Source organism: Suricata suricatta, chromosome 16 (genome assembly GCF_006229205.1).
Source record: "Suricata suricatta isolate VVHF042 chromosome 16, meerkat_22Aug2017_6uvM2_HiC, whole genome shotgun sequence".
NCBI lineage: Eukaryota > Metazoa > Chordata > Mammalia > Carnivora > Herpestidae > Suricata > Suricata suricatta.
Genome location: NC_043715.1, coordinates 39702518 through 39714439, shown reverse-complemented (window position 1 = coordinate 39714439; position 11922 = coordinate 39702518). Strand labels below are relative to the sequence as shown.

General features: G+C 62.9%; 1 protein-coding gene across 1 annotated transcript; it reads right to left on the bottom strand.

Moving 5' to 3' along the window:
* Positions 1–766: 766 nt before the first annotated feature.
* On the bottom strand, positions 767–8133 carry LRP3 (LDL receptor related protein 3). Its single transcript, XM_029925705.1, has 6 exons — positions 7622–8133; positions 5040–5178; positions 3526–3740; positions 2015–3131; positions 1674–1806; positions 767–1419 (listed from the first exon to the last, which is right to left on the bottom strand). Exons 1-6 carry the CDS (start codon positions 7737–7739, stop codon positions 835–837), a joined length of 2307 nt encoding a protein of 768 aa, XP_029781565.1. The 5' UTR covers positions 7740–8133; the 3' UTR covers positions 767–834.
* Between the last annotated feature and the right edge of the window lie 3789 nt (positions 8134–11922).

Here is an 11922-nt window from a genome sequence, read left to right as displayed (position 1 = left end):
CCAAGGTGGAGAGTCCAGGCATTTCTGCTGGAACTGCCTTCCTCTCCCCCACCCCCATAAATCTCAGTGGAGTGACTGCCAGGACTTCAGAGCCCATGGCCTCACCCTGATTTATAGGGGAAACTGAGCGCCGGAGGCAGGATGGGATGGATTTAGCCACTGTCAGTTGATGCTCCACCACTGCCCGGAGAAAGCATGTAGCAGCATCTCCCAGGGCCCTCAAGGCCTACAAGAGACCATGGGCTTCCTCTGCCCCTCGTCCACATTCCTAGCCCTGCCCTCATGCCCAGGAGATTAATCCCTCAGCCAGAAGGCAAAGGGCATCTGCCTGGCCAGGCCCGTGCTGACACCACAGGCATGCGGCTGGGGCCGGCACCCTCCGAGCCTGCTTCTCCAGGGCTGGCTGGGAGGACACGGGGAGGGCTAGGCACCCACAGAGGGCCCGCCACGAACCAGGTCTGCTGCACCCATTACCCTGCTCAGTCCAGCACAGCTCTGACACTCGAGAGAGTGGCAAGGAGCCACAGAAAACACTCCGGAGCACCCTGCCCTAGCTCTCCTGCTTCTCTGGAAATGGATTCCCAGAATGGAGAAGCAGGGAGAGTGAGACCCTAGGGTGCCTGCAGAGGGGCTTCTCCCTCCACTCTCCTCCTCACTTAAACCCCCACAGCCCCGGCCTGCCGTGCCCACGAGGACTGGGGGCGCCGGTGCGGCGGGCTGGCTGGGCCTCTGGGTGGCTTCTTTGTAAGAAAGAAGGACTCGGAGGCAGGGTAAAAACGACTGTGTATTCCCTGGTTACAAAGCGGGGCTGTGGCGGTCACCAGCACGTCCAGGTCAGCAGACCAGCAGGGCCTCATCGTCACTGGCCTCCAACGCTGGGGAGCAGGGTGGTGGGGGGCTCCTGCGGACACCCAGTGGCTCTGGTGCGTGGGGGCCCAGGGTGCTGCTGGCAGCAGGAGCCGGGGTGTGAGGGTCCTGGGCCGAGCAGGGCTCCCGAGGTGCGTCCACAGGGGTCAAGCTGTCCACCAAAGAGTCCCTGCAGGCCTTTCTGTCCTTGTCCACCAGCCTGCACTCTGGGTCCCGCAGGCCAGAGGGGGGAGGCACAGCAGAGCCCGCCTCTGGCGCGTGGCCTGGGGCACTGGGGGGCCTGTCCCCAGCCACCACAGGGCTGCCCGTGTCCGTGAGGGCTGCTGGCGGGTCTGGGGTGGTCCCTGGCGCAGACTGGAGGAGCCCGTCGCCCAGCACAGTCTGTGAGGTGCGCGCAGCTGTCAGCAGTGGGATCTGTCCGCGCGGTGCCCTCGGCCGGTGAAAGAGCCGGTTCCAGAGGCGGCCAAGGCGGCGGCGGGAGGGCCCTCGGCGGGAGGCGTGCCTGCGCATCTGTCTCCGCATGGCTGTGCGAAGGTTCTGTAGCACCGAGGCCTGGGGGGTGGGGCAGTGGCTGAGTGGGCAGAGGTCAGCACGACCCCCAAGAGACCAACTCGTTCTCCCCAACATGGCCGTGGTGGCCCCCAGCATCACCCTGCCCCGGCCTCACCTTCCGCCTCCCTCGACCCCTGGGCCATGCACTGTCCGACCTGGCCCCTCAGCCTCCTGGTCTGGGCATTCTCGGAGGTCTGAGTGGGAGCCGGATCCCGGGCAGGAGACGGGGAGGGGTCTCACCCTCTGGCGCTCACCTGGGACGCACTGTAGACGGGAAAGTCCTCCACGGGCGGAATGAGGCCCTGTGCGATGAGCTGCCCATAGGACGGGGGTGCCTCCCGCCGCACAAACTCGGCCTCCAGGCGCGTCATCTGGGTCTCAAAGGCCCTGAAAGTCGCGGGCAGGAGGGCAGCATGGCGGGGCTGGCCAGGACCGCACCCCGCACGCTCCCCCCCACCCCGCCCACCACCCTGACCTCCCAGGAGGCACAGGAGTCCAGCAGCCTTGAGCAGCCGCCTGAGCCCCAGGGTGCAGCCCACCAGGTCTGGGCGGCGTGCCCCACCCCTCCCCACTGCGGTGGCGCGGCCCCGCCCACCTGTACTCCTGCGTGCGCAGCGAGTAGAGCTTGAAGGCGCAGCCCAGGGCGATGACCAGCAGCAGGCCGCACACCAGGCTGCCGATGAGGGCGGCGGTGATGACCTTCCGCGGCACGGCCGCCAGGCAGCCGTGCTCATCGCTGCCGTCCTGGCAGTCCTCCTGGCCGTCACAGCGCCACGTCTCGAAGATGCACAGGTTGGTGCCGCAATGGAAGGTGCCGGGCTGGCAGGAGAAGCAATTCTTCTCGTCCGCGCCGTCGGGGCAGCTCTTCTGGTTGTTGCAGCGGTCGGCGGGTGCGTAGCACAGGCCGCTGCCGCCCTCGCAGGGGTACTGGTCGGGCGGGCAGGCGGGGCAGCCCTGCTCGTCGCGGCCGCTGGCACAGTGCCACCAGCCGTCGCAGCGCTGCGGCTCCGAGAAGCAGCCCTGCTCGCCCGCGTCCCCCGCGGCCCCCTCCCTGCTGCTCCCACACGGCTGCTCCCACGGGAGGCAGTAGCCCTTCACCTGATAGGTGGCGTTGAAGCCGTGGCCGGCGCTGCGGGCGCGGGCGTGGTAGGCCACGGTGAGGCGGCCCTGGGCCGCCTCCAGGCTCACAGGCCGGTGGTTGCTACGGTAGGACAGCGTCTGCAGCAGGCGGTCCCCGCGCTCGCCCAGGCCCTCGTACACCTGCACGTAGTCGTCGTAGCCCAGCCGCAGCTCCAGCTGCAGCAGCACGCGCCGCGGGTCCTGCGTGTCCACCAGCCACGTGCAGTGGAGGTCCGAGGGCCCGCGGGCCGCGCCAAACAGGTCCGGGGAGGCGAAGGAGCCGTAGAAGCTGCCCAGCCTCCGGCCACACGCCAGGTCGGGGCAGCCGGCCTCGTCGGAGCCGTCCCCGCAGTCCTGCGAGCCATCGCAGCGCCGCTCCGCCGGCAGGCAGCGCGTGGAGCGCGCCCCGCTGCAGGGGAATGTGCCCCCAGGGCACAGGCTACCGGGAGGCTCAGAGGCAGGCGCTGAGCAGTTGCCCTCATCGGAGCCGTCGCCACACTCGTCCACAGTGTTGCACTGCCACGGCCCCGGCACGCATTTGCCGTTGTCACAGCGGAACTCGTCTGCCTGGCAGGACGCCTGGCCCAGCTTCCCTGTGGGGTGAAGAGCATGGGGGGCGGGGGGGGGAGGAAGTCAGGGAAGAGCAGAGCCTGCCTATAGGGGGCACTGGGTCCAGGAACAGGTAGGGTGGTTCCCCTGTTCCAGGGATGCCTCAGCAGGGCCTCTCTATGGCCACCCCGGGGGCAGAGACCCCTCAGATGCCAGGGTGGGCTCATCCCTGACTTGAGCTAAGGGTGAAGGGTGAGCCACTCACTCCAGCCAAGTCTGTGAAGTGGGGTCAGGGAGCTCGAGGCACTGGAGGCAGCAACCTGACCCGTCCCAGTCCCCTGACTGACCGGGCTGCCAGGGGAGACCCTGCCGGGAGTGGGCCAGGAGAAAGTGCTGTGGGCTCTGTGGTGCCCTGCCCCACCCTGCTGCCAGCGTCACCTCGGATGTAGGAGAGACGGAAGCCCTGGGCCTGGCCGGAGCTGGAGGCGTCAGAGTGGAAGAAGATCCAGACGTGGTCCCGGGCGGAGATGAAGGCAGGCGGGATGGCAGAGCCGCAGAGCCGGAAGGCCTCCTGGCGGGGCGAGGCTGCTGGGCCCAGCATGAGCCAGTCCAGGGAGCACTGGTGGGACTCCTCCACATCAAAGTTGCGGAAGCTGCCAGGGCAGAGAGGAACGGGGACCATGGGTGTGGTCGGGCAGGCAGGGGGCCCACAGACCTGAGCTCACAGACGGGTGGCCAGCCCCACCAGCCCCTCCGCTCCTCCACACTGGGCCTGGTAGTAGGACCCTGACCACTGTCCAGGGGCCTGAGGCGGGCTCCATGAAAAATCAGAACAACTGTGGACAGCCCTACTGAGGCTCTGGGAGGGCCTCACCTTTCTGCCCTCCTTCAGCACACACGGTGCCCACCCCGAAGGCAGAGTGGAGGGAGAGTCAGTTCCTTCCCCTGACACTGTCCCTTCAAAGACAAGACCTAGGAGTCCAGATCCCTCCCACATTGGGTCTGCTGGGACAGACCCAGCACAAACTCACAGGCTTATACAGTGAGGGCACGCAGGCATACGGGGCTGGCCTAGCCTACAGCTGGGTGACAGCTGGTCACCTGGGGAGAAACACTGGAGCTGGCCCCCTGGCCCAGGCTGTCGGACAAGCAGGCCATAGGGCCAGGGGGGACCCTACCAGTGGCCAGGAAGGGTGGAGTCTTTGAAGAGAGAGTGCCCGAGAGCCATGGCCCGCAGCCACAGGGAAACAGGCCGGGGCCACCAGGACAGACTCCGATCATGTCCCTCAAGTCCCTGTGCTTTGGAGCTCAGGAGTACCCAGGCCTTCTGGGCTTTGACATGTAGGAGAGTGACACCCCAGCCAGACCCCATGGCCACCCCAGGCCAGGGACTCCAGCCTCAGGCCTCCTGTCTGGCCACCTCATCGCAGTACCTTCTGCACATCCCTGCAGCTAGAGCACCTGGGCGCCCGCCTGGCCCCCTCTCCTGCCGAGACGGCTCCAAGAACCCTAGGCTCCATGCCAGGCTGGCCACCTGCAGGACACCTGAGCCACCTCAGAGACAACCAGGCCATGCCCACTGGTCCCCGGGGCCCCTCTCCCTGGCCGGGCTGAGGTGATCGACAGCCCCCACTACGCATGAGAGATGCTCTTGAAGGAGAGACCCAGCAGGAGCAGCAGCCAGCTGCAGCGGCCTGCAGAGACCAGGGCACGCTCATACACTCACACCCATGAACTTGCACGCCTGTCTGCTTACAGCTGCCCTCTGCACTCGTTCATACATGTGCTCGCTCACGTGTACATGTTCACACATGCTCCCACACGTCCTCTATGCCCGTTCATACATGCACTCGTGTGCATGCACTGTCAACACCCACACTCTCTGTCTCACTTACACACTCAGCATGTGTAGAGCCCACGAAGTTTCCCTCTGATGCCCTGGGTCCCCTTACCTGATGGTGATCATGTCCCCACGGTCACCCTGGATGTACCAGCTGCAGTTGGTGCCCGGCGGGTAGTTGAGGGGCCAGGCCGGGCTGTAGATGACACCGCGCCGTTCTGTGTGCTGTTCCAGCTTTCCACTGCAGGCAGCTGTCGGGAGAAGAGGCAGAGAAGTGCTGGCCTCCCCTTTGTGGGGGGAAGTGAAGTGGGGGGTACACTTGAGCTTCCCCCCATGTCTTGAGCACAAGCCTGCCCCAGGGTGGGATCAAAGCCAGACAAGTGTGGGCATGGCCAGGGCAAGGCCAAGCTCAAGACTTCATGGACTTCTGTATGGGGCCACCCAGGACCCACAAGGCCTCAGGGCAGCCTCAGCCCCCAGCCCTGCCCTGTGAGCAGATTGCAGGTCTCATTGCCCATTCCTGGCAGAGCTGAGAATGAACCCACCAAGTCCCCTTGGCACCCCCAGGGTGCACGGACAGTCATGCTGTGGTTCCCTGTCCACCCTCCCTGGGAGAAGTACAGGCCTCAGCCCTGAGAAGGGCAGGGCTTGGCTCACCCAGCACGTATACTGAGGACCTACTATGAGCCAGGCACAAGTACTAGAGGTGCTCAGTAAGACCGTCCAAAGCCCTGCTCCACAGAGGCTGCAGGGAGAGCAGACAGGCTGATCTCCAGGTGGAGTAAAGATCATAAAACAGGCCTGCAGGGAGGCCGATGTCCAGATGTGGCTGGAAATAGAGGCCGGGTCTGATCACACCTGTGTAGCATGGGGTTTCACCCTGCGCGTAAGTGGGAAGCCACTGGAGATGGATGTCATAACCAGACAAGGACACAGGCTCAGAGAGGGTAAGTGGCTTTCCCATGACCACAAAGCAGTAGGTGGCAAAGTCAGCATCGGCCCTGGTCCCCTGGTGGGATCAGCCTTGAATCAATGCCTCAGGGACAAGTGCGGGCTATCATTCCAGCCAGTGTGATCAAGCAGTGTCACCACACCCAGCCCTGTGGGCCTCACTTTACCCACTTTCATTACCACCTAGCCTGAAGACTGCAGAGCCAACCCTGGTGCGCCCTGCCCTTCCCAGGACCAGGCAAGGCCCCTGCTGTTGACTGCACCCACCCCTCCCAGACCCTGCGGCCCCGCACCATACCACCTCGTCTGATCCTCACAAAAACCTGTGGCAAAGGCAGGGCCCGTTATACAGACTGAGAAACTGAGGCCAGCGACACCATCTCCTCACCCTCCCGCTGTCTGGCATGTTCCACTGTTGCCCTGGAAGCCAGGGTCTCTCTGCTGGCTCTTAACAAGACTCTTTGGGCCCCCAAACTGCACGGTGGCAGAAAGGAGAGTGGAACCCCTCCAGCCACCTCCCATGCTCGTAGGACTGTGACCGTGGAGGTCCAGGAGATCCAGATACTGTGACTAACAGGGAAATGGAAACTCCCACCGACAGCTCACAAATGCATCAAAGGACTAGAAGAGAAACACCCACACTTGACCCTAAAACACAGCTGGCCACCCTCAGGCTCCCATCAGAGCCCCCATAGTCCCTGGTCAGTAAGGCACCAGCCAGGCCTCTCTGTTTGGCACTCACCTGAGGCCCAGGAGGCCAGCCTTCCTGACCCTCAGATTTCTTACCTAGTAAGCAGGAGCAATAAGAGGACCCAGCAGGGGGAGGAAAAGGGCCCCTTCCCTGACAGATGAGGCCTCCCAGAGACCCTGGGTGCTGAGCAGGGGGCCTGGGAGGTGTGAGGTTATGAAACCACAAGGAGTTTCTCCTCCCGGGCAAGAGGTTCACAGGCATGGAGAGCCTAGTAGGGCTGGGCGCACCCCCGCCCCCATCAAATCCCTAAAGCACACGATTAACTAGAAGTCAGGAGACTCCATCTGCCAGGCTGGGAACCACCCTTTGTTGCCTTGACCCTGGTCCATACCAACCCTGGCCAGGAGCCTTTCCGTAGGGACAAAACTCTGAGGAAGGCCAGGGTCCTCCCTGACAGTGGCTGCGGAAAGCCAGGCCCAAGCATCTTCCACGGGCGTCGCCTGCCGCAGCCCAGCCCGTCTTCCAGACTACATGTGGCCCTACTTCCCAGAGTCAGGTGGCCGGTCTCTGGAACCACCAGCCAAGTCAGGAGCAGATGATAGACAGCTGCCAGCCCAGCCCTACCTCTCAGCAAAGCCCCTGACACATCCCCCAACTCAGCCTTAACCCAGAGCACCACTCCCCGCCTCCCCTCGGGGCTGCCCCAGAAATCCCCACCTAGGGGGCAGCAAAGGCACTCAGTTTGCTCTTCTCCAAAGTAGGGACTCGGAGAGCGCATCCTCTGCAGCCATCGGCCTGGCCAACACGCAGTGAATGTAGCACAGGGGAGAGGGTGCTGTGGGCTCTGGTCAGGGCCCCGACTGGACACTGCTTGGCCGGGAGCCTGGGGGCTGCCGCCAGCTCCGACAACCAGCCCCAGGCCTCTGCATGACAGCAGCCTCACGCCCGCCCCAGCAGGCCACCCCAGGACCCAGGCGCCGGTGGGGGAAAGCCCTCACAAACCCAGTCCCAGAGTCCACGCCGCCAGGCATCAGGTCCACCCCAGGCCTCACCTTGTCCGTCTGTAAAACGGAGTCTGTGGGTGCTGCCTGTCTCAGAGGTGTTGGGAGATTCTGGGAAAGTGGCAGCCTCTAGGCAGACGCTCATGTGATGGGGTGAGTGGGGGTACATGCTGTGGAGGTGAGGATCCAACAGAGCATGTGATGATGGGCGGGACGGTGACAGGTGCTAGAGGACTGTGCCTTTGCAGGCTAGAGGGTGTGGGGGTGTCGGGGCACAGAGGCCTGTCTGAGCTTTGAATGGAGGTGACCTGTGTTCACTCCGGCAGAAGACTGCTCCACCCTCGGGCCCCGGTGGCCCTGCTCAAGGGGGCAAGGGATGACTGAGCACTTTCAGACCAGCGAGCATCTTTCTTTCCTGGTCCAAAGAGTCACAAAATGCTCCTGAGGAAGCATGAGCAAGGCCCGCCGGAGCACAATTGGCAGCTCTGGTTTCCAGAGGCAATCAATACTCTAGACGCCCTGCCTGCTCTAACTCCCAGCAGAGGGGCGCCTGGGGGGCTCAGTCAGTTGAGTATCAGGCTTCGGCTCAGGTCATCATCTCACGGTTCGTGGGTTCGAGCCCCGCATCGGGCTCTGTACTTATGCTCAGAGACTGGAGCCTGCTTCAGATTCTGAGTCTCCCTCTCTCTCTGACCCTACCCTGCTCGTGCTGTCTCTCTCTGTCTCTCAAAAATAAATAAAAAACAAAAAAAAATGTTTTTAACTCACAGCATAGAGCTGGGGGCTGCCCCAGTGCTTGGGGAAGCTGCCTGAACCTGGGCCTGGTCATGGAGCTCGCGCCACAGCAGCCATGCTGCCGAGCGCGGAGTCCAGGGCATAGGAGGTGCCTGGCGACCTGGGGCGGGATGGGGGCCCAGAGACCAACACTTGTGAGGTCTGCAGGCAGTCCAGCCAGGCCCTCAGGAGTGGATGAGGGGGCACCTTGGGCAGCCAGAAGCTGGTCTCATGGCTCTTAGCAATGCTAGTGGGATAGAGCTCCAAGACACTGGAACTCACATTTGTAAGATGCAGCTCCCCAGGCCCCCTCCCTCCCACTCTCTACCATGGCCACAGACCCTCAGCCGCCTCTGGGAAATTGGGATGAGGAGACTGGGCAGTTAGTGGTGGGGTCCAGGCCACCAGGCAGCCCTGGGGCTGGCTGGGCGCTGAGTAAGGCAGGGCCCTGGGCCAGCTACTTAGGCAGAGGAGGCCAGATGGCAGCGAGCAGGAGATGATGTGCGAGGAGAATCAGGAGGGAGCCCAAGGAGCCACATCTGAGAGATGGGTCTCTGCAGCAGCCTCTGTGGGCCCTGGGCCTCCCCATGCCAGTGACCCTGGCCAGCAGAGGTCCCTCTCCAAGAGCCAGCCTCCATGGCTTTCTGCTTCAAGATGCTGAGCAGAATGAGAAGTCCCAGGGGCCTCCAATCCACCATGCAGCACTGCAGACAGCAAACGAGTCATTGGCCCCTCTGCCCCACTGGAGACCATACCTTCTCCCCAGCTCCCTAAGGCCCTTCTCAGATGCCCCCTGGGGGCCCCAGGGCCATGAGGGCCTGGGCTTCCTCATGGCAGCCCCCTCAGCAAAGAGCAAACACGCTGATGGCTTCAGTCTCCCATCCTGCTCCTGACAGTCTTTGCTGGGACTGGCATTGGGCCTGAGCACAATGATGGCCGGCGGATGACTGGACCCACGGGGACAGGAGGAGGCAGGGTGGAGCAGTTCTGACCGTGTGTCGTGGGTTCGGCAGGTCTACTTGGCAACCACCGATCCCGGGGCCAAAACATCAGCCAGAGCGTTGGTCTCTCCCCTGCACACCAGCTGGCCTAGACCTGGTCTTGCCCAGACAGCTCAGCTGGACCCAGGCTGAGCCACCCACCCTTCTAACTCACAACCAAGTCAGTATTCTCACTGCTCTGGGTGATCCCAGCACCGGGTACTGGGCAGCTGGACCCCAGCCTGGAGCCTCAAGCCAGAGTCATTCAGAGTAGGCCATTCTGAGCTGTTTCCCCTCCCCTGCCTTGCCTTCCCCCCCCCCCCCCAAAACTCCAGTAAAGGCTCTGGCCTGGGCCTTCCCCCGTCCTGCATCGGCCTGACCAAACCTGGTATTCCTGCTGTGGTCCCACCTGGTGCAGCCTGTCCCCTCCTCTCAAGACACAGAGGTAACACATTTATCTGGCAATGGCATTGGCCTCTCTGGGCCGTCACCCATTCATACCTTTATAAATTCAATCCCAGGTATAATTTAAAAACAGGCAAGCATCTCATGGTGCCTTGTGGCCTCAGGGAACCCCACAGTCTACAGGAAGCACAATCTGTCAATTCTGCTGGACCTGTGACAGTTTGCTAGTGGCAGTAAGCCACCGCGCGTCATTGCCATGCTGAGCACCTTGCCTTGTTTGCCCATTGACCCTAATAAGCAGGCTCTGAGACAGATCCTATCATCACACCCATTTTATAGAAGAGAAACTGAGACTCGGGGAGGCGTAAGCTTGCCCAGAGCCAAACAGCTCCTTTGTGATGCAGAAAAAATGCACAAGGACTGAAGTGGAAAGAGGCCAGCTGACCTCAGGGGTGGACAGGCCCTGAAGGCCTGTCCTCAGGGGTCACTAAACTAGAAGGGCAGGGAGGAAGGGAAGAAAGCGGGAAGCATCTTACTCACCTAAGGCAGGGACTGCGCTGCTGAGCCGCCCAGTGAGGACGATGTTCACTGCAGGAGACACAGGGAGGAGGAGTCAGTAGCCGGCAGTGGCTTTCGAGGCCCTGACACCTGCACCGGGCCAACAGCAGCCCTTGATGGGCACAAGACAACACGGCCAAACCCCAGGCTGGCTCTCTTCGTCTCACAGGGCAAGGCCCAGAGCGCTGCCACAGAGACTTCCACTCCCATCCAGTCCTGCCAGAGGAGAGGACCACAGAGGGCCTCCCACAGTCAAAGGAGAGGGGGGCAAGGCTGGCTGCACTGGACCACTCCGGCTGCCCCCCCCCCCCGGCCTGGGAATTCTAACTCCTGTAGGACGGGGTGTGTTTGTCTCCCCTTTCCAGCTTGGGAATCCATGCCTGGGCCACCCTGGTTCAGCCTGGACAAGGGCTCTGCCCACAAGGGGGCCCCTATCACGTGGAAGGACTTCCTCCCTCTGAGGGGCCTTGCCAGCCACAGGCGCACCGGCAGCCAGGGTGGGAGGAAGCAGTTCTGATTACCACATTTTATAGGGAGGCACAGTTAGCAGGATTCAAGGTCCACTCGCCGTGCCATGCTGACCTTGAGAAGAGAGGCAAAGAACTCTCCTGCCACCCACGCCCTCAAGAATTCACCTGCATGGGCTTTGTCCTTTGCTTTCACCTACTGCTTTTCTGCAGGGGGTTACAGGACCAAGAAGGGGATATGGGCAAACAGCCTCCCGGGGTTCAGGATGCCCCCTCCCCCCAACATCAAGGATGCCAAGGGAGGTGGAGAGCATCTCTGCCCAGGTCAGCCGCCAACTGGTGAGGAAGCAGGGGCAGATGCCCCCTCTGAGAACACCCAGGCCCTGCTGGCCAGAGCTCAAGCCACATCTGGGCAGGGGGACGACCCCCTGTGGGAAGCCCAGCACCCAGCTGCTCAGAGTCCAGAGAGCATGAGCTAACAGACTGGGGAGTGGGCGCTTTGTCCTGCGGGGAGAGCCCTTATTAGCCATTCACACAGCTGAGGCAAGGGGCCTTCCAGAAGACTCAGAACTCCCTGATTATGGAAGGGCAGATGACGGTGCAGGTGAACGCTGACAGGTTTCCTTTTCACTGTGTCATTTCAGTAGCTTCAGCAAACCTATCAGGCTTACAGAATCTTCACTAGCGACACCATAGGGTGTCCCCTAATGACCCCAAGCTCAGATAATGGCCTCCCTCCTCCTCATGGTAAATAAAGGAGCCATGTGGGTTGAGGATTTAACTCCTTTCTTCCCCTCTCCCGCACACAGGGCGGTGGAAAGGTGGACAGGAAAACTCCTAGCCAGGGCAGGCGGCCGTCCCCCGCCCCCGCCCCCTCGGGTGCCAGGCCCGGGCGGGTCCCGGGCCCTCCCCGGACACACACTCCGGGCCGAACAGGCTGCCCCGCTGGGTCTGAGAGACACAAAGGGAAGACTCTCGCAGCTGCCTCCTGCCGGCATCCTCATCGCGGCTCCGGCCGGCCCCCGTCCCCGCCCCGAGTCCCGGCAGGAAACAGTCCCTTCTCCGGGGCACGAGCGGCCGCAGACCCGCCCGCCTCGCCTTTGTCCGCAGCTCCGGAGGCCCCGGCCCCGCAGGCCAGGCGGAAAGCCGCTGCCCGCCGGCCCCGGCC